Consider the following 21459-nt stretch of genomic DNA (forward strand, 5'->3'; position numbering starts at 1 on the left):
GTGGAGCATATTTCGGGTTTCCCGACAGTGTTCCGTTTGGTTTGGAGCTTGGATCAATATCCTGCATGCGACTATGACTACACTCGCCCCCAATCTACACATTGGAGCCTGCCTCGTTCCTGCGCTCGCTGCGCTCGCTATGCTCGCTCAGCGCCTAGTGGTTCTGCCTTCCGACCGGATTCGTCTGCGCGATCCTCTGATACTTGACAGCGCGGTTTAGGACCATGCCCTCGCTAAGCTCTCCCGTCTCATTGCGGAAGATCTCCTGCCAGGGCGTATGGCTCTTGGGCATCATTTTCTCCCTGTAGCTTCCCATCTCCTGCTTCCTCTTCTCGAGCTCCTCGGGCGACAGCTTCACGTTGGCCGTGCGCTTGTTCAGGTCCACGCGGATGATGTCCCCGTCCTTCAGGTAGCCGAGCATGCCCCCCGACGCTGCTTCGGGGGACGCGTTCAGGATCGCGGGCGTGCCGCACGTTCCACTCTGGCGCCCGTCGCCGATACAGGGCAGCTCGAGGCCTTGCTTGATCAGTTCGGCGGGGGGAAGCATGTTCACCACCTCGGCCGCGCCAGGGTAGCCCTGCGGGCCCGCGCCGCGCATGATAAGGATGTGGCCCTTGCCGATATCGGGGTTCTGGTCGATACGCTTGTGGTAGTCCTCGGGGCCGTCGAAGACGGCGACGGGGCCCTCGAACGCATTCGGGTCCTCGGGGTTCTCGAGCCACTGCTTCTTGAAGCTGTCGCTGATGACTGACGTCTTCATGATCGCGCTGTCGAAGAGGTTGCCGGAGAGATTGAGGAAGCCGCCGGCTGACTTCATCGGCTTGTCGAAGGGGAGGATCACGCGGCGGTCCAGACTGAACTCGCCCTTGCAGTTGTCACTGATCGACTTGCCCGTGCAGGTCAGCGCGTCGGGGTGCGGCAGCTTGCCGTGCTCGAGCAGCTCGGCGACGACCGAGGGCAGTCCGCCCGCGCGATAGTACTCCTCGCAGAGCCACTGGCCGGCCGGCTTCACATTCACAATGACGGGGAGCTCGTATCCGACGCGCTCCCAGTCGGCAGTGGACAGGTCGACGCCAATGTGCTTCGCAATGGCACCCAGGTGGATTGGCGCGTTGGTACTTCCGCCGATGGCCGTGTTGAGCGCGATCGCGTTCTCGAAGGCGTCCTTGGTCATGATGTCTGATGGCTTCAGGTCCTGGCGGACCATGTCCACAATCCGGCGGCCGGTCTGGTACGCGCAGGCTCCACGCTCGCGGTATGCGGCCGGGATGGCGGCCGAGCCGGGGAGAGCCATGCCGAGCGCCTCAGCCATGGCGTTCATGGTCGAAGCCGTGCCCATAGTGTTGCAGTGTCCGACAGACGGCGCTGACAGGGCCATGTTGTGGATGAACTGCTCGGCCGTGATTTGGCCTGTCACGAACTGGGCGCGACTGTCCCAGGCCACAGCTCCGGAGCCCATCAGCTTCTTGCCGTCGTTGGAGTAGCCGTTCAGCATCGGGCCGACGTTGAGGCAGAGCGCGGGGATGTTCATCGACGCGGCAGCCATGAGCATCGCGGGTGTCGTCTTGTCGCATCCGGTCAGGAGCACGACACCGTCTAGGGGGTATCCGTACAGGACCTCAAGGAGTGAGAGGTAGCTCAGGTTGCGGTCGAGAGAGGCAGTCGGCCTCTTTCCCGTCTCCTGGATCGGATGGCATGGGAACTCCATCGGCGTTCCGCCGGCCGCGATGATGCCGTCGCGCACGCGCTTGGCCAGCTCGAGATGGTGACGGTTACACGGCGAGAGGTCGGATCCAGTCTGCGCAATACCGATGATAGGGCGCTCCTTTCCGTTCAGCTCGGCCAGCGTCGTACCGCTGTTCAGGTAGCGCTCGAGGTAGATGGACGTCATTCCTGATGTTAGCCTCGATGGTTACGGGTGAGCTCACCTGGGTCATTCTTGTCGTCGAACCACAGCTTGGAGCGCAGCGGGACCGCCAATCCTGAAGAAGTCGAAGCGGGAAAGACACCCTCGGCGGGTGCGGTGAAGGATCGGAGCTCGCGGGTGTACGTGTCCTGAGCAACGCCCTCGTCAGAGTTGTCGCCAGCAGCCCTAGCGGCGGCCTCGGCCTCGGCGCGGCCGCAGTTACATCCTTCGCAGGCCATTGTCGTGTGAGTTATGAGTGTGTGGTGGAAAGAAAGGTTGTAGAGTCGACGATGTCCTAGGTCAATGATGTTAATAAGGGCTCTTCTCGTTGGTCATCCGACTCCTGCTGAGTAGCCCACCGCCCACAGAGGCCTCCACCTGCAACTGCCGGCCAAGTACCGGCGGCAGAGCCCGGTATGGCGCGGCTACGTGCGGCATCGGCGGTGTAAGCTCCCGCTTGGCACGGGGTTGGCCGAGTCTCCGGGCCGGGATACCGGGTGGGACACCGTGGGAAATGTACGGAGGGTGGTGACCATCAGCGCTAAAAGAAGATCCGGGCTGGGCGCAGAGTGGAGGTGGAGGATGCGCGGCATGCGCGGATATCTGGATACGTGGAGAGCCCAGAGCGTCGTTACTGGTCCGTTTATCTCGATTCTGGCGACAAAGCAGCGGGAATGCTCCGAGCCATCCATTTGCCGATCTACAGGATGGCCTGGTCTTGGGACTGGTGACATATAACATACCTGGCAAGGTTGGGAGAGCTTGAGCTATTCATGTAGCGCATCCTTCCTGGTTACCAACTCGCGGAACAGGTGGTGTCGGGACCACCGTGGGAAATATGCGATCGACGCAACACGACCTCCACGATGCCAAAGAGATGATCGCCCCATGTTTCTCCCATCCTCCTCAGTCAATGTGGGCAACAACAATCGACAATGGCGCCCGCGAGACTGGCCCGGACACTATCACCTGCGATCGATCTCGCTCATAGCCGACGTTTCTGTCACTCTCAATGAGCACCATACTTTGTTCCGCTTCTTCTGACGCCTGATGCTGATGCGTCTCACCAACCGCCCACATCTTGTGGGCCTGCGGCCGTCCGCCCTTTCGCTCCGACGTTACCCCACCGTAACGAGACAAGTGTATCCGGCACCCCCGCTTGACCGCGCTCGATAACGAGCAAGTAGTAGGCAGAAGTGCATGTCTTCCTGCGCTTCAAGCCCGCCGTGCTTGAGACGCCCACGTCCCCGCGTGCCGTCAAGCATCTGAGGCTGTTTATCGGGAATCGTCCATCAAGCTTGAGCCAGCACCGCGTGAGCACAGCACTACTAATCACAGACAGACCTGATGATCATCGAATGATTCGCTGTCTGCGCTCGACGCATTCGACGGCGCTCTCCCATGCCCAAGTGCAGGCTTTGGACCGCTGCCTTCCTTCCGGCTCGTCGGACGGAGGGGGAACCCGGAACACGGCATACCTCGAGGCCAAGCTGAGGTTGCTGGACTCTGACTCGAGCACCAGCCAGCAGAGATCTCTCCCCTCTGTTCCCAACATGCCCCCGCCCAAAGGGTATCCCGACGAAAAGGCAGATCTCCGCGCCGCTCATGCTCAGCCTACGAACGCCGGGTTTAGTAGGGAGAGCCGGGATAGAGTACAGGAGGCTCGGGAGGAGTATCGCAAAGAGAAGAGACGACTGCAGGAGGACGATTCTGCCTGCATTGGGTGAGAAGAGCGTGAGTCAGTAGCAAACTTTGAGGGGCTTTACTGCTCCGTATGGTGCTTATCCTGCACTCGCCTGATGTTGTAAGGGAACCCAGCCGGTACGAGCTCAGTGTTCAGCGCATCATGGAGTGTAACAGTAGCGCATCATAGAGTAACAGTCAACTGCATGCGAGTCTCAATATAGGCTTAGGAACGACGCACGTCTCTCGCATCGCAGAGGCAGTCCAATGGCAGACAAAGAGAGGTCGTAAACATGTACCGGGGAAGTGGGGGGGAGGCAGGCACGCTTGTCGAAACTGTTCAATGTCACGGTCATTCATTCATTCACCTCCGATCAAATGCTAGTGTCATTATTAACGATGATCCTCTTTGTAATCCGCAGTCTTTGATGTACACACAGATTTGCTTGAGTGCACAGTATTGCGCTAGGTATGCACAGTCCACCGAGCACACAGCTGAGCGCATCGCAGGGGACTGTCTGCGCGTGCTAAGTTCGGTGACGGTGAGCCCCAGGAAGCGAACAAGTCGGTCGGGTCGGAGTAAATGCCCATAGTAGTGGGGCGGGGACGATAAGATCACGCACGTGGTTGCTTCCCACCAAATACATCGCGCGGGGTCCGACCAGGCTCGGCGATTTGTTTTCCCTACCTCGACCATCCCATCCTCACTTCATACCCCCCGTCTTCTTTATCGTTGTTCGGATCGTCACTTGTCATACCCCCTATCACTTGTTACCTCGGCCATCTTTTACCGCCGAGACATCCCCGACGCCGCCCGACGCCACCGCCGCCCGACGCCCCGAGCCCCGCAACGACCTCCACACTCGCCGCCGCCGCAACCGTTTGAAGCAGACGGGATGGCACGATGAAATACGGCAAGGAATTCCAGAGCATCCTCGAGTCCTCCTCCTTCCCCGATGACTGGAAGCACTCTGCGATCGAGTACCGCAAGCTGAAAAAGCTCATCAAGGATGTCGTCCTCGAGCTCGAGGGAATGGGGTTATCCCCCGAAGTGCTGAATCGATTGCTCGTCACCGACGCCCGATCACCTGGCAACAGCGAGGGTAACACCCCAGAACCGCTGTCGAGGTCCGATGGAGAGAAGGAGCCCGAGTTTGAGTTCGAGTTTGAGGACCCGGGAGTTCTCGGCGCGAATGGGGAACCGGAGCTGAGGGTCGAGGAGCTCGAGAGTGAGCATCGGTATCGTGTCAGGCTGAGGGGGAGGGAAGACAGTCCCGCGAGGCTAGCTGGCAGCGCGACGAGTCCCGCGCCCATCTCCGTCTCCGATCTCATGATGCAGCGCACGCCCTCAGCAACATCCAGCGTCGAGCACCGACCCCGCGTGCGAAGAGGCGTCAAAGCGGAATACATCCTGGACGGTGAGTTTGCCACCCAACATCCGAGCGTCACTCCCGGTCACGGGCCCAGGCCCACACATCCCTTCCGCGCACCCGCGGCACTCTCCCAATGCTGACATCAGGCGACGACCGGCCTATTCCCCAGATCCGGCTGCATGTGTCAGAACTCGAGTCCGAGTCTGACGACATCCTTCTCGAGTCGCCGGCGACCACGCTCTCAGAGCTCGATACCGAAGACGAGAGCGACGACATCGATGAGCCACCCGTCATCCCTCCGAGCCCGCAGCTGCGAAAGATCCGCTCCGTGCCCTCACCCATCTGGGCCATGGCGGCGGGTCCGGAGCGGGGAATGCGCGAGCTGTCCCTTGGCGAGGCGCACGACGAGGATGCGACCCCGACAATGGCGGCGAGGCACTATCCCGCCCCGCCGACAGCCGGTCTTAGCGAACTCGGCGCGCCGACACTCAACAGCATTCGCGAGATGCCGTCCCCGCCGCAAGGCTATGCTGAGCTGCCCACCACACCGGCAGCGTTCACGGGCGGCGCAACCATTACGGAGATCCCGTCGCGGCCCGGCTCCGTCGCCTCCGAAGCGGGCATTCGGGGCGTCGCCTCAAGCCCAGGGAGCGAGTACATCATCCCGCTCGAGGCGGACGTGCGCTTCTTCGAGGTACTCACTGCAGCGCTGCAATCTCTGACAGAGTTCCACAAGGATCAGCAAGAGCTCTTCAGTGCCTCCGTCCGACAGCTGTGTGCGCTTGTTTCCGCGTCGATCCAGCCCAGCGGAGACGTTATCGACCTCCCGACCCCGCCCAACTCCATGTCCGACCCAACGCCCTACGTGTACCACAGCACGCATCCGAGCCAGAAGGATCTGTACGCCTGGCGGCAGATCTTCTCGCTGTGGGTCGAGGCCGAGATCTTTGAGAGCAATGCGGAGAGGGACCGGGGCGAGCGCTCAGTCGACGAGGCGCAGAAGAGGCTCACGTCCTTTGCGAATGCAGTGGTCAAGCGCGGCCTGGGCGATCGGCGAACGCTGCGGGGCAAGAAGACGCGAAAGGCATGGGACGAGTTCCTCCGTCTCAACGTACTGTTATTGGATCTGAAGCGGTTCCAGACGGCCAACATCGAGGCGGCGCGCAAGATCCTCAAGAAGCACGATAAGCGCACGGCCTTATCCGCCGGAAGTCTCGTACCCCTGGCGCGAGGGCGTGGGTGGACGTTCTACTCCACCTCGTTGCCGCACGTCCTGCTCGCCTCTTTGACCGAGACGCTCCTGCCCATCCTGCCAAGCCTGGACGACTACGCGTGCCTCATTTGCATGTCGATTGCATTCAAGCCGATCCGTCTCAGTTGCGGACACTTGTTCTGCGTGAGGTGTCTTGTCAAGATGCAGCAGAGGGGGAGCAACAACTGCCCCCTGTGCCGGAAGGAGACGGTCCTCATCGCGGACAAGACGAATCTCGACTCGCACTTGATGAACTTCATGAAGGACTGGTTCCCCCGCGAAGTGCGCGAGAAACAGAGCGAGAACGCAAAGGAGATCGCGAAGGAGAATCTCGAGGATGCGGGGATTGACCCGAGGTGTGTCATTCAGTGAGCGTCGGAGGTCAGCGCGGCGAGCCGCAGTCGTTACCGCTTGAGACGCACAACCGGAGAGAGGGTTGAGGACAAGTGTGGCAGCCGGAGATACAGCGCACAGTGCATAGAGAGATGTGTTGTACCATTACGCGACATGCATAGACATAATCGGGTTCCCTCCAGCATCTGTAGCCAGTCGCAGATCAGTCCGATAGCGGAGAGATGACAAAGTTGCGATGAGATGAGCACCGCAGGGACTATGGACGAGACGAGGGTGCAGCATGGACTATCTGGCCAAGGCGCGGTGGACACCGTGGGAGACCGGCGCTGTCCGTCGGTAAGGCTAGTTACCGATATCCATGTATCCGGCTCGGCAAAGGACGCAAAAGATGACCAAGATAAATGTCTCGCATTGCTCATCGCCCGTCCACACCACCCCCGACAACGACAACGACCATATCATAACGATCAGCACGAACAGACCAGCACAGACGACATGGTGTCCACGTTCCCTCCGCACCTCGGCCCCTCAGTCGCCCCCTCCCCTCAAGGCCCGCCGACCGTCCTCCTGCCCCTCTCGCGACCTCCACCCTCCACCGCCCCGCCGCACCCAGACCGTCCATCTCTCCCTGCGTCCTTCAACCCCCCAGCAGGATGGGAACGTACCCTCCATGCAGCCCCAGCCGCATACCCGAAACAGAGCCGGGTCTCTTACGGCGCACACTCCCGCTCTTCTGCGCCGTACGGTCCCGAACCGACATCCAAGGAGCCGGTGGAGGTCCGGCGAAAGCGGTTCGCGGACGAAGCGAAAGTGATCGTGAAGGGAAATCTGGAGGCCGAGGCTACGCAATGGAAGCCGGAGGAGATCGGGCAGGCCCAGAAGGAGGCAGGGGAGGGCCAGTGGCTGAGTATCGAGCGGTGGAGGCGTCTCGAGCCCGTCGAGGGGGGCGTGACGCTCGTGTGTGCCCATGCCAATGGACTGAACAAGGAGGTGAGCGGCGTGTCGTATAGGGGCTGACGGCAGCACTGGATCCCGGCCATCCAGCATCTCCTCACATCCTCCCGCCCCGGGGTGTTTGGCACCGACACACCCCTCCCTTCGAGCCTGCAGGTCAACGACGTCTGGCTAGTGGACGACACGCACCACGGCGTCTCTGTTGCCCTGAACGCGGGCCGGCTCAACGAGAAGGTGACCTGGGACGACGGGGCGCGCAACCTCCTCAACTTGATCAAGCACGTCATCCCCGCCTACCCCTCGACCGCGGGCTGGCAACTCGACTGGCATGAGAGTCCAGGCCGCGTCCCAGTCATCGGCGTCGGGCACAGTATCGGCGGGAACAACGTCGTCCTCGCCGCGCTCACTGAACCCGAGCTCTTCACGGGCGCCTTCCTCGTCGAGCCGATGTGTACCCCCAAAGCCTGGGGACATCGGCAGGCCATGGCCCTGACGACGCTGAAACGGAAGGATACGTGGGCGAGCCTCGAGGCCGCGGCAGAGATGAGGAACTCGCCGCTGTGCAAGGACTGGACCGACGCCGTGTTCGATCTCTGGCTCCGGACGTCCCTGGTCCCGCACCCTTCTGGTGGAGTTCAGCTCGCGACACCGCGATGGTGCGAAGCCACCTGCTTCGCGTCCCCCTCCGCCCCACAGAGGGCATGGGACGCGCTCGAGCAGCTCAAGATTCCCGTTGGGTTCGTCATGGCTGCCGATACGAGATGGATGGGCGGGGAGAAGGCGGCGCACGAGATGTGTCACCGCCCCAGGAGGAGTAGGCACGAGGTCGCCCACGCGGGACACTTGATCGTGCAGGAGAAACCGGAGGAACTCGGAGAGGCGATGGGCAGGTTTATTGCTACGCTGGGGGCGGGGGTGTGGGACCAGACTGATGCGCGGTTGTAGATAGAAACCTAGATGCGGATGCAGTGGTGGCATGGAGATATGACGCTTGACATGAGTGACGTGTCCAAGACTACCATGTTCAGTCAATGGAGGGCTGTGCGACGACTGAGCACCTAAGCGGTCTCGTCTGTGCCGGGTTTAGCAAGCTTCATTGATGATAGTGACTCAAGCAAGGAAAACGAAGACAGGAGGCTACAGTACCAAGAAGGTGGTTACAGCACTATGCATTTCGGAAACCACGGGGGCGGAGTCTACTTGATGCGCGTTATAGACGTCTCTTCGGGGTCGGGGCACTTGTCCGGGTCCTGATGACAAGCCCTCCAGCAGGCACTGCTGTCAGTTTCACCTCATTATGTCATTATCTCACGCATCACAGCGCCCATTGGCGGCGGACGCGAAGCCAGCGGTAACGAGGAGGGCGGCAATAGTAAGGAGCTTCATGGCGAGTTGGATGGGTGTCTGGTGGGTCCGGACGATGCTCTCTTATACACCACACCCAGGTGTGGCACCACTGTGCCGAAGAACGGTGAGAAGACGGCCTTCACTGATCGCCGCGCTGTAGCGGCGCACCAAGTGCTATTACTGGACAACGCTGTCAGTGGACCCGCCGGTCTACCCGACACCAACGGCCAGAAGGTGCTCATCTCCTCTTCATGATCACGCAAACCGCTGTTCTCCGATCGCGAGGAGTGTCTGAGTCCAACACCCGGGAGCAGGACCATCCGAGGTAGCGACTCGAGCAGTCCCGAGATCAGCTTGGTATTAACAAACTAGCACGCTCTTGGTCTACCCTTCTGGGAGCTCCGATGGGCATTGAGAATCGGGACGATCCCGCCGACGCTCCCAAGTGTGCTCGTTGATTCTTCACGTTTTCAAGTCAAGTACGATATAACAAGGGAGGTTCCGGTGGGCGGAGAGAGTGCATGTTAATGCAATGCTGACAGCAAGCAATTGAGCCACGGCGGCTACAATCGTTGCAGTTTCGGCAGGAGAAGTATAAGAGCAGAGTATCAGTTGCATAATGACAGTGGAGGGCACACAGGGGCATGCATGCACGATCACAATATGTGTACTACGTCTGCAGCCGCTTCAAAGTGATTAAGCTGAGACTGCTCAGCTGTTGCGGCGCGACGTCTACCAGTGGATCTTGTGGGGGTCGCTGTAGGCGTCGCAGTTGTCGGGGTCCTTACGGCATGCCTCCGCGCATGCACTGTTATCAGCCGGCGACATCTCGGCGGACTCACCCTGTACAGGCAGGGACTGCGGAGACAAGACCGGCAGAGACCAGAATAGCAGTGACGACAGCGAGGAACCTCATGGTGGTATAGTCACTGGTGAGGCATTGGCTGCGGGCTCGTGGTTATATACCACTGGGTGGCGCCGGGCCCAATGTGCCCCGCTGCCTCCACTTCCTCTGCGTCCGCCTCGGCTGTGCGTGAGATCATCTGACTAAAGGAGGCGCTTACTATCAGCTCGAGCTGGGGGTATCCGATAACAAGCGTCGGGTTGCTCGGCGCCCTGCGACAACGGTGCCGCGGCCAGATCACCGATGACCGCGCGTTAGCTCGGCACAAGCTCCTCGATGAGTTATCTTTGGGCACGTTGGACGCCGAGGTTGCCGTGGTTCTATTCAGTCACTGGACCGGACCCACTTGAAAGGGCTGCCGGGGTCCACTCTGCCCCGGGGCGCCATGATGGAGCAGTCGGCGTTCTGTTTGCGACCCTGGTACATGGTCCATGTGAATGGGAAGTGGCGTTCTGACACAAAATCCGTCAAAATAGAAACAATTCATAGAAACTAGCGGCTACCAAAGGCGGCGCTTAGTAACCTGTTTAGTGACTTCGGCCCATGTGGCATGCACTCGTGAACGCAAGGCCCATCACAACCGCGGGTGACATGGCAACCTCCGCCGAAATGGTGGGGGGGGAAGCGTTGGAGGATGGTGCAATGGAAGAAGAGATCCGACGGGCATCGCTCAGCGCGGTATCTTGCCTTGAGCCCAGCTCTCTCGCGGGCTCATGACTCCTAATCATTGCATCACTGGTGTGTTCACGTCTCGGAAAACCCACAAGAGAACCTACAAGAGCATCGACGACGTTTGCGCCATCCTTCGTCACACACAATGAGGGAGGCTTTACTTATCAGCCACGGTGTACAGCAGATGTCCTGGCGGCGAAATAACTCATGGAGATGTGTGCTTCAAGGTTACATAGCAGCAGTACAGTAGGCGTACGAGGATGGTACTGTAAGAAGCTGGGTAAACACTTAGTAGCCCTCCCTGCACTCCTTCGGGTGTGCCAGGCAGTACTTCGCGTACGCGTCACTGTGATGGTCAGCAACGCCCACAGGGCCTTAGCTCACTCCTGATCGTCCCTCTTCTCCACACTCTCAGTTGCAGTGACGAAGCCGATGGTGGCAAATAGAGCGGTGGCAATGGCGAGGAACTTCATGATTGTCTTGAGATTGTCGGTGGTGTGATTCTACTGCTCTGAACAACCGTTTTATATGCTGCCAAGGGCAAGTCTTCCGCGCAGCTGCTGACTGACGTCGGTCAAAGCCGATGGGCGGAGCGGGGACACGCGCTCCCCACAGGAATGACTTTGCAAGGAGGCGAGAAGAACGGTCTTGAGACGATGACCGCCACAGCGATCGAAGAAAGCACGAGGTTACCAACTGCCACGACCGTCGCCGATTCGACTATGACTCAGAGCGGCGCAATCGCCGACAACGCTGTGCATGCCAGAGCCGGTGTCATCAACTCCCTGCCCGCCTGGGCGCCGAGGCGACGACCCTGTTGGGAACCAGACCTGTACATGAGGTGGGGGTGAGATATTGCCCTAATTTACGCTCGATAGGCGCCCAGAGAACGGGCCCGTCTTCTGCTACATTGAATTTTCGTCGTCGACCTTAATCCCAGACGGGACGACAAAGCCGCTGAGCCACGGCGATCCTGGCCAGGCCATCCGGGACACGCTGCAGCCGCTTCGGAGTCAAAGGCGGAGACAACCATGTGGAAGAGGCAGGCGGTTGAAAACGTTGCGTTCACCACTCGTCGGCGATCGACTAGCTTCCCCGGCGGGCTCCAGGGCTATACGCTCGGTATGCGGTCCGTCGGTCCGAGAGCCGACGCTACAAGAATGGTCGAGTGGTGCTGAGGCGTAGTCTCCCCGATACCCGGCGAACTGAGCGAGGGGAACACTACGCCTAGCGGAAATGCCCACAGGCGGTAGTCGCGGCCTTCGGTCACTACTTGAAAGGGTCCCTGTGGGGGTGGGGCAACTAACGCGTAAGCTTGCCCATGGCGAGTGTTGGCAGACAAGGGCTAACGCGTGCGGGCATCGTGCAGTGACCATTGCGCTATATTAGGGTTTGGACGGCTCTCACTCGGTTATTTTCTGGCGTACGTGGCCTTTTGCACATATGGAGCTCAGTGTGAAGCCTCCGCAGCCTCCATGAGCTCGAGATAAGCTGATCGGGAGAGAGCGGCCAATCTGATTTGTGCCTGACTGGAAAACCGCACGCAGCGTCTGTCAGTGCCACGGATACGCTATAGCTGCGAGAGCAGTTGGTTATGCATGTGGTCACTATATACGTCGTGCCCCTGGCGAAGTATAGCATCACTAACCCTGGCAGATGTTCGGGTGCTTAAGGCACCACTTCATGTACTCATTGCTGATTGTCAATTGGTGGTCCACTCGTTACTCACTGATCAGTATCACGTTTTCCTTGACAGATGGTCGGGTGCTGGAGGCACCACTTCATGTAGTCGTTGCTGTGGGTAAGCTTGGGATCTCCCCGTTGGTCACCCACTGATCGTTGGGCGCTGGGGCAGCAGAGGCAAAGCCGATGGTGGCGATGAGGGCGGTAATGGCTGTGAAAAGCTTCATGGTCGTGGTCGGAGATTGATGGGATTGGAGCTGTTGTCCGTCAGCGTCTGCAACCTACAAAATGATCTTATAACCAGGTGGGAAGCACTCCGAGGCTGTTCCACTTGCACGATAAGAGCAAAGTACTGTCCCTCCAGAGCCTGAGGATCGGCGTTCTACGCAATGGCCGCCCCGGAGCACATGGTGCAGTCGCTCCATCATCTTCACTTTGCCGAACTTTCCGGCGCTACGCTAAATACCGGACCGCCTGCCGTCAGAGGGGCCTCACTGTCCGGCGATGAGACCGAGGTGGTCAACATCCCCTCGCCGCTCCGAACCCCAGCTACTGGCAAAGTGCAGAAGGACATTTGGTGCATGATTCAAAGAGTATAGTTTACGGCAAAGGGGGCGGCTTAAGCCTCAATGCCTTGGTCGCGCTTAGGACGGCACAGCAACGGGTGAGAAATGCACCACTTCGTCTCGGGGCTGCATGTTAGTCGAGGACGACTTCGCAGAGGCTCACTCCTGAGGAATCGGCGAAGCAGCCACAAATCCAGCGGCGGCGAGGAAAGCGACAGCGACTGCAACGAGTTTCATTGTGTGTCGAGGCCCGGGGGATTTGGAAATATGAAGCAATTGACGCTGCTGGTAGGATGGAGCCTCGATGCCAGCTTATATGGCTCGGAAGACTAGTGGGGCAGCTTTGATGAGGCAGGTTGCACACCAGAGAACACGAGGAACGTGCACGCTGGTCATGTGCCCCGCCTCGTGCGAGCATGGGGCCAAGTGGAGCAGCTATTCCTGGCAAAGACCCCACGCTGCCTACTCACTAAGTGAATTGCATCTACAGTACGGAGAGTTTAGAGTTCGTGGGTGCGGCGTGTTCTCCGGCGATTAACCCTACAATACACATAACCGCGGGCACATTGAGCCATGCCCGCTGGAAACATCCTGCACGTTGCCGTTGAGGTGTGAGGATGCACTGGCATCGGATGCTCACATCGTTGGTAGCCGTGCACCAGGATTGTGATCGACACCTAGCGGAATGTCTACGATAAGTCACCACCTCAACCCTGAGGAGCCCGAAGTAGACGCTGCTGAGAGGCAATGCGTCATGCCCATGGTGCTCTCAGTATGGTTCTGCGTGGGCCCTTCTAAGCAAGCTATTTGTTCATCGGTCATCATAGATGGACTACAAGCGGCATCATGCCTCAACGATCTCGACGTCTTCGTTGCGCTTGCAGTTGGCCCAGTTGTTCTTGCACCAGTAGGGGTCGTCACTACAGGTCAGCGGTCTGTGACAATACGTTGTACCCACGCCGAGCCATCTCCGTATCCGCGCTTGCGATGGCAGTTAGCCCAGTTGTTCTTGCACCAGTAGGGGTCATCGCTGTGGATCAGTGTCATTGAACGGAATACTGGACATGTGCTTACGCTGAGCCATCCCCCCCCTACGCGCTTCCGGTGACAGTTGGCCCAGTTGTGCCTGCACTCCCAAACGTCCTGGCTGTTCATTAGCTTTCACTGACGCTTCGTACATACTTCTGATCACCGTTCACGGGTGTAGGCACAGCAGCAGAGAGGCCGGCGGTGGCGAGAAGAGCAACAGCAATGGTGAAGAGCTTCATGTTGAGGACGAGGGAATGGCTGAGGTGTTTCGAAAGGACATGGCGGACCTTATATACAGAGACAGACAGCGAAGCGGGGCAGAGAGCTCCTATTACCGAACGAACGTTCCAGGGCATGCAGCCGATCAGTGGTCTCGTGAGTAGTTCGCACGACCACGTCAGGTGTCGCCTTGCTGCATTGAGCATGACCCCACCTATTCCCGCTAGAGATAGTCTAGCAGGACCTACAGTTTGGTAGTACGGCGTGCTTACCGCAATCAACGCAATCGGAACCAGACCTCCTGAGAAGAGCTAAGCGCGCCGTTATCACGGAAGTGGGATCATATCATCAGAGGGTGGGTGAGTCGGTCAATGCATTGGTGGGGCTGGACATCTGACAACTGGGGGTGCTGTAGCCTCGGTAGTCACTTCTAACAGGTAGGCAGTGCAACAAAGCAATGGAACGCAGCTCCTGGACATGCAGTGGTTTTACGTTCTTCATGGACGGCAAGCTGATTCAACAGATTCCGCGCTTTGGCTGTAGTTGCATTCGATACTTGGATCATGACAATGTCGAAGATATCGACCCTCTTTAAGCATTGACGGCTTGAACATCTTCGGAGCGCTTGCGCTGGCATTCCGCCCAATGGTTTTTGCACCATTCGGGGTCGCGGCTGGGTATCAGCTACATACTGAGACAGTTGAGAACTCACTGGTCCCAACCATTCTTCGAAGGTGCAGCGGCCACGAGTCCGACGGTAGCGAAGAGGGTGACAGCAACAGCGATGAGCTTCATTACGATGAGGCAATGAGGGTAGCAGGTAATAAGGAAAGGCAAGTTGACAAGGGATCATGAGGCTCCGGCCCCTCTTTTATGCGTCCAGCAAAATAGAAGCATCTGCAGTACTGAGAGAGGGTGGCCACTTTTCGTGGTCTCGAGCGGCCTCTGTAAGACCACCGTTCGCTAGCGTATCGCGGTCACGGACGATAGACCATCCAGAAGGGAATGTCTGCGCAGTCTCCGCGTTAACGTTGCGGCACGGCGTGCTCACCGTCTCCGGTGGTTCTGCCTTCAGCACAGAGCTAGCCACCTGACCTGCGCTATCAAGATGCGCTTATCACATATTCAATCTGCGCAGGGTATTGTCAGTCTGCACCGCTGAGATCAAAGTGCGATGCTCCGCAGTGTGCTGCCTGTGCTGGAATCAGGGGTTTAGTGCTTCCCACGCCCCACTCATGATGGACGTCTCGTCGGGTTTTGACGGTATTGTGTGCCACTCGGCCCGGCTTGCTACTCACCGTACGCCACCGGCGGGCGTCCCTCTTCGACTAGAGCTCGTGATTGTATGGATGCTCGAATGAGGACTGGAGATGGGTGAACAACACCGCGGACGGCAGCACTCTGCGCACGCTGGCTGACTACGGCCGCAGATGCTGGCAGCGCCGTGACTTTGCGCCACTTGCTCTGCGATCAGCGGCGCACCAGCGGAGTACTATGTGGGCAAGTCTAGCCATCTCCGTGTATCTGAGAGCATTTGATTGCTTCTTTTAACTTAACATTGATGGCCCTCGACCAAACACAGTCCTGTCAGAAGAAGCCTCGGACGCAGAGACGTCAAAGGGTCGGAGGCCGGGAGGATCGCCAATGCAGGACTTCATATCTGCACCCCCCATTACCGCCAGGGAGAAAGGAAGGTGTCTTTCGGTGCCCTCGTTTCACCCGCGACCGCAGTTCCAACAGTCTGTGTAACCCTTTGTACAGTCGCAGAACTGGACATGAGCTCAAGAGCTCAGCACCAAAACCGCGTGGTCTATATATTGGCCCGACTGTCGGTACTGACAGAGAATAGCTTCGGCCAGCCCTTAAGGCACCCGGTTCGACGGCAACGCCACCGGCGCCACCGCTGGGCGTCTACGGACTGAGAAATGATTGGCGCAGCATCCCACGACCGTCCCAACCTGCACGCAGTAGTCCACGTTGATGACGTAGAGAACAAACAGTCGTTGACGTTCTTGTAGAGTCCCCGCGATAGGAGCTTCGCGACACACATGACCACCCGTGCCTCCCTCCCCATCTCGGCGTTCTTCATGCGGTGCCTGACATGGTCATCGGACTCGGCGCGGACTCCGAGCGGCCAGCCCAACCCCGCTATGATCAGGAATGTGAGCTCAACCGAATGTGCCTTCGGTGTTGTCAGGCAGCCAAGTTCGAGATGCGGAGTGGAATGGCTCTTGCTGAGCGTCGAGACAACATCATTATCTAGCGCAAGCTGTGTCCTTTCGTTGACAGACCTGAACTGTCAACAGATCGCATCACCATGCGCGCATACGACACGCAGCGTCTGTTTTTGTATGGCCTGCTGCTGCCTCTCTCTCTGCTGAACATTACCTGGTGGTTGATACAGCTCTTCCTCTGCTGTTAGTGGCCCTTGCCTAGGGTTGTGCTGAAACGCATAGTCGATGACGGACAAGCAATGGGCGATCTTTTCCATAACAGTCTCTTTGACGTGGTGGGAGGAGGAGTCAAGGGGAAGAACCCAAAAGACTACCTACGAATGGGCCAGGTGCCATCAATGAACTGGGGAGCTGGCGGTGCACTCTGCGAGATCCTGCCAGCTCTGCTGTGCTTGGCGTGGACATTAGCTGTGCTCATCTGGGTGTTCCTTGCGTGAGTCCTATATCTCCGCCTGCTGACAGCAGCGTTTTCTCTTCCCGAACGAGTCGCATTCGCTCCATCCGTAACGAGATGCGCCTGCTCCTCGGTCTTGTCGTCTCCGGTTTCATTGTGCAGGTCTGGGCTACGATAGGCCAGTTCACCATGAAGGAAGTCTTGAATGGATTCTTGAAGGTGACGCGGTTTGTGGTCATGCGATGCTTCTTCGCGTGGGCCCTATGGGTCACGGTGCTGTGCGTCTATCTTTGGGAGACACATTACGTGAAGCGTCACTACTCGAAGGCAGAGTGGGGTGCGAGTTTGCAGACGCTAGACAGCTTTGACGGGCCGGATGGAGACTGGAGCAGAATGGGACCGGATCTGCTGCTACGTGGCACAGCGCTTGGATACCGAGACCCCGCAGTCACGCCGTATTTGGAGACCTATAACGAGCCAAGCGACACGAAAGGATACGATCGTCCTCCGAATGACTGGAGCAAGACTTCGCCCCCCGAGAGCCTCGTGACAACGAGCGCGGGACGCCGCACAACGGAACTGCCGTCCGCATGTCACCCTAGCTGGAAGGGGGTTCTACCGAGGGGCGACTGCATCCTAGGACCTCATCTTTCGAGCAAGGGTCCTCCGGAATCGAAGCGGGTGGGGATGACGAAGGCCTTAGTGGACTCTTACAAGAAAGTGGGTCTTAGCTCTGATTTCACGAACACAGAGAGGGTGGTGACTGCGCCGCGGAGGTGGGTGCCTGAGGACCGGTATTGGTCTGAGAAGGTGCAGATCATTCAGGAGAGTTTCGGACCGACGCTGTGCAGGACGCGAAGTATGTAGAGGCTTGATACGCAAAGGCAGTTGTACAAGGGAGTCAGGCGAAATACTGGGGCTGTAAAATACTGGGACACCGAAAGTTTATCGTGCAAGACACGGAGGGCATGACCTTCTCTAGCTACGAGAGTTGGCATTCGGCCTCATCTTAGAGTGACATGTTGCAGCCGAGGGAATGACTGAGCGCACTGATACATGCGGAGGGTTATTCTGTCGTGTACTAAAAACTCTATGGGTGCTCATCAAAGTGCGCTAAGGGTTGTGTACACGCATGTATTGACCCTTCGTCTCGGTGGGCGAGATTATTGGATGGGCTGGGGCGATGGATGCCTCGTGATCTTGGATAGGACGTCCTTTCGCATCGGTGGAAACGCTGGGCCCGGCCTGCTGGAACGGCGTGATTTCCGTCTCACTTGTGCCAATAGTCGTGTCGTACGGAGTGCGGTAGGCGTTATAGCTAGGACGCTCATTCTCGCTGTCCCAGTCCTTGTTGCCAGCGTAAGCGTTGAAATCGAGCGCCGCCTCCTGGGACACGAGCGTCTGCATGCTCTGCTGCGTCTGGCCGTGGGCATTCTTCTTCGCCCACCGGGACTCGTACACCCAAGCAATGCAGAGGGCGAGCCACAGCAGCCAGCCCCACACGAAGAGCAGCGCCATGAACGTCGTGACGTACAGCACAGGCACCTTCGCAGCCAGGATGCCGACGGGGATGAAGAAGCCGAGCAGCTGCCAGATCATGAGCGCTAGTCCAAGCCACGTGAACACGGCCAGGGTGCGGGTCTCGGAGCGGAGAGAACGCTGTGCGCTGATCGGGCTGCTGAAGGCGATGATGAGGAGCCACACGAGAACGGCGAATGACCAGAACATGACCAGAAACGTGGGAAGGATGGTGGCGAAGACGGCTGCGGCGATGGCACCGTCCGTGTTAACGACTCGCAATCCGCCAGGCGAGCCGGAGGCCGCACGATTGCCCGACGAGGAGTAGTACGCGCGCCGCCAGCTGCTCTGCGGAAACCCGCTGCTGCTGCCGTACTGCGTCCGATAGGGACCCCCCGTGCCGAGGTTGCCGCCCGCATGCAAGCGCAGGCCATCCGCGATGTCCACATTGGTAACTGGTCATTAGCAACAGGGGAGTAGCAGCACTTACAGAAGCTGACAATGCGGATGATGTTCCAGACGAACGTCAGAATTGAAAAGGGCAGTACACCCGCGAACAAGATGATTCTCTGTATGTTGTGTGCCTTCATGATTGTGCGGATTGACGAGGGGATGGGCTGGCGCTCTTGATGGCCATGAGCCAGCTTTTATGCTTGCGGCCGACGTACAAGCAAGCTGTGCTCGGACTTCGGAACTCCGTGCCTGGTGCGGTTCACCATCGGTGCTGTTGTGTTGCTGAGTGCGGGTGGTGCGCGTCGGCGGGCATAGCTCCAAGGCCGCGCAGCGGTGGGCCACTGTTGGCCAATGCCGACTACTAGCGCCGAGATAGAGTGAGGTTGTTCCAACGACGCCCATGGATTTCCTGTGCACATTACCAGGCACGATCAGCGAGCTGCTGCAATCAATGCGATTCCAGGTCCAACTCATGTCAGCCTGAACATCTCCGGCTAGGTATCAGTCACGCTCTGGGAGACAGCTCCCCCTTGCATCGGCGCCTAGTGCAAGACAAAGTTGTACCACAGCCTCTTAGCGTCTCATTGAAACTCTCCCTGAGTAGCCAAAAGATGCGTCATGAGCGAGAATAGGACGTACGAAAGTTTTGTTAGGGATCGAAAGCTTGGCCGAAAGCCTATCCTGAGGCGCGATGGTGATCCGAACTCCGAGACGGTTAGTTTCCGACGGAATGACGGTTGCATCATGCGGTGCCATCGAGGAGTGGGGCGGTGCTGATAAAGAACGTTGATCAATGACGATAACACAGCTTTTCGCCACTTGAGTGCCAAGATCGATGACGGGCAGGAACAGTAATGAGAGGACATGAGCTCTGGCGTGTGCTCCGCTGTGGTACAGGTCTGCAGCAGATCGAGAGCATCCCGCAGGAAGGTGATTCTCGACACAAGCAAGAACGCTGGTAGGGTTTGGACGCTCGGTGGTGGGGTCAGGGCGATGTCGATAAGGGACAGATAACGCCGCCGGACCCTGAGAACATCGCTTCTCCACTTTCGTTACACACGGTAATCGATACCCTTCATTCTCCTTCTGATCTCTATGTTTTCTCTAAATGACTACGGGAAACAGTGAGTATGGAAAGAGTTAAGGGTTGCACACCCTCATGTACTCGGCTTTCGTAGCTTGTCGTTTTGAGCTAGTCGGACGTGCCGACGGTCCTGCGATTGGCTGCCGAAGCTCCTTTGGGCTGGGCTGCAAGGCAGCGCTGTAGCCCGCTCCTGGTGTTGGGCTACGGTAAGCCGGAGGTGTGTCCGCTTCCTTGAGCTCTGGAACGGTTATGGCGGTCGTGTGGGCGTATGGCTGTGTCGGCGCCAACTGGAACGGTGTGACCTCGGTTTCGCATTCTGCCTCAGCCTGCGTTTCGCCGTCCGGGTCACCAGACATCCTTGACCGGAAAGATTCTTCGTCGTTCTTCCATGACTCGATCTGGTAGGTGTTGAACCCCTTCCCCTGCTCCAATACCCTCACGCTGGCATGGTACTGTCCGTTGGCGTGTCTCTTTGCCCAAGTGCGCAGCCAAATCCAAGCGCAAAGAACTGCCAGCAGAAGCGGTAACGCCCAAGCGAACTCCAGTGCGACCAGGCGGGGTACGTATACGATTCCTCTGTGACGAGCAAGCACAGATAGGCGGGCGAAGTATCCGACAATGAACCAGAACACGATCACCCCACCGGCAATGCTGAGCCACTGGAGAGCACGCAGTTCCGAGCGCAGAGAGCGCACTCTACTCAGCGAGCTGCAGCACGCCCGAATCAGAAGCCAGACAAGGACACCTGCAGCCCAGCTCACAACGAGTAATGTCGGGATCACGTTGGCGAACACCACCGCAGCAGAGTCGGACCCGCGGACGCGCTCAATTGCGAGATTCTGGCCAGCGTACTTCCACTTCTGCGACCAGGCTTTCGACTTGATTTGACCCGCGCGGCCGAGGTTGCCGCCTGCCGGGGCGAGCAAGCCAGAGTCGAGCTCGACCCATGCGACTGATGTTAGCTGGGACGAAAGAGTAACTCACACATTGCGATGGCGTGGATCAGGCAAAAGACTAATGTGAGCAGAGCAAACGGCGCTACGGCAGCGTACAAGACGAAGCGCTGGATAGTGGTCGCCCGCATTGTGGTCGCTGTTGTGAATGTCTGAAAGTATGAGAGGGAACAGAGGCCTAGTTTTTATGCTCGCTGAGTGCTGCGCCTGCTGGGCGGAGTCGGCCTTGACGGGGCGGTGTGCGCTAGTAAACTACCTAAGTAAACACCGCTCGGCTGTGCGGCTCACCGCTGGTCGCCATACTAATAGTGAGTGCCAGTTGATGCGTCCAACGCTATGGCACACCTTCAGTCCATCAATTCAACCGTTCGCACAGCTTTTGCCTTCGCGTGAGGTTTGTGCGGTGAGTTCTCTCAGGGTCGAACGGCAACCAATCTCGGCCACTGGCCGCTAAACCAGTGACAAGTTGGAATACACATCTCCGACTCCGATAAATCATGTTAACACCGAGAAATCCGCCAGTGGCGCAGAGGCTGTGAGTGTAGAATCTGAAGAGAATCCAAATGGCCGAAAGTCTGAAGAGAATCCAGATGGCCGAAAGTCTGAACAGATCCATTCTCCAAAGGCTCTGTGTTCGGCTCAGGGTTGGCCCAATGTAGGCCCTTCTACTATCCTCCTCTTTCCCCAAGTACACGCCCTCTCGTACCCACATGCCCATGCGCGTTTCTGCAACTCTCTGATCTCGTGATGTAGAGTATCTGCGCAACTGCCGCACAGCCGCGCTCACGAAGGCCTCTCGCACCACGCTCCTAGAGCTGACAGCCCTCACAATCGCGAACCGCCCGGCCGACTTGTCAGGCCGCTATCCAGGGCACAGCCAC

The 21459-nt window shown here is 58.4% G+C and overlaps 5 protein-coding genes across 5 annotated transcripts; 3 read left to right on the top strand and 2 right to left on the bottom strand.

The window, feature by feature from the left end:
• Window positions 1–154: 154 nt before the first annotated feature.
• On the bottom strand, window positions 155–1891 carry A1Q1_07391 (dihydroxy-acid dehydratase; the record flags this gene model as incomplete). The annotated part of the gene is made up of 1 exon (XM_014327627.1): window positions 155–1891. The coding sequence occupies one exon, from the start codon at window positions 1889–1891 to the stop codon at window positions 155–157; it is 1737 nt and encodes a 578-aa protein (XP_014183102.1).
• A 1373-nt stretch (window positions 1892–3264) lies between these two features.
• A1Q1_07392 (uncharacterized protein) lies at window positions 3265–3633 on the top strand (the record flags this gene model as incomplete). Its single annotated transcript, XM_014327628.1, has 1 exon — window positions 3265–3633. One exon carries the CDS (start codon window positions 3265–3267, stop codon window positions 3631–3633), a length of 369 nt encoding a protein of 122 aa, XP_014183103.1.
• An 860-nt stretch (window positions 3634–4493) lies between these two features.
• Window positions 4494–8467, top strand: A1Q1_07393 (uncharacterized protein; the record flags this gene model as incomplete). The annotated part of the gene is made up of 4 exons (XM_014327629.1): window positions 4494–5007; window positions 5151–6570; window positions 7054–7558; window positions 7613–8467. 4 exons carry the CDS (start codon window positions 4494–4496, stop codon window positions 8465–8467), a joined length of 3294 nt encoding a protein of 1097 aa, XP_014183104.1.
• An 8220-nt stretch (window positions 8468–16687) lies between these two features.
• A1Q1_07394 (uncharacterized protein) lies at window positions 16688–17437 on the top strand (the record flags this gene model as incomplete). Its single annotated transcript, XM_014327630.1, has 1 exon — window positions 16688–17437. One exon carries the CDS (start codon window positions 16688–16690, stop codon window positions 17435–17437), a length of 750 nt encoding a protein of 249 aa, XP_014183105.1.
• Window positions 17438–17683: 246 nt separating this feature from the next.
• On the bottom strand, window positions 17684–20709 carry A1Q1_07395 (uncharacterized protein; the record flags this gene model as incomplete). Its single annotated transcript, XM_014327631.1, has 4 exons — window positions 17684–18436; window positions 19181–19645; window positions 19697–20535; window positions 20610–20709. The coding sequence occupies 4 exons, from the start codon at window positions 20707–20709 to the stop codon at window positions 17684–17686; spliced, it is 2157 nt and encodes a 718-aa protein (XP_014183106.1).
• Between the last annotated feature and the right edge of the window lie 750 nt (window positions 20710–21459).

Source organism: Trichosporon asahii, assembly GCF_000293215.1.
Source record: "Trichosporon asahii var. asahii CBS 2479 unplaced genomic scaffold scaffold00009, whole genome shotgun sequence".
NCBI classification, from domain to species: Eukaryota; Fungi; Basidiomycota; class Tremellomycetes; order Trichosporonales; family Trichosporonaceae; genus Trichosporon; species Trichosporon asahii.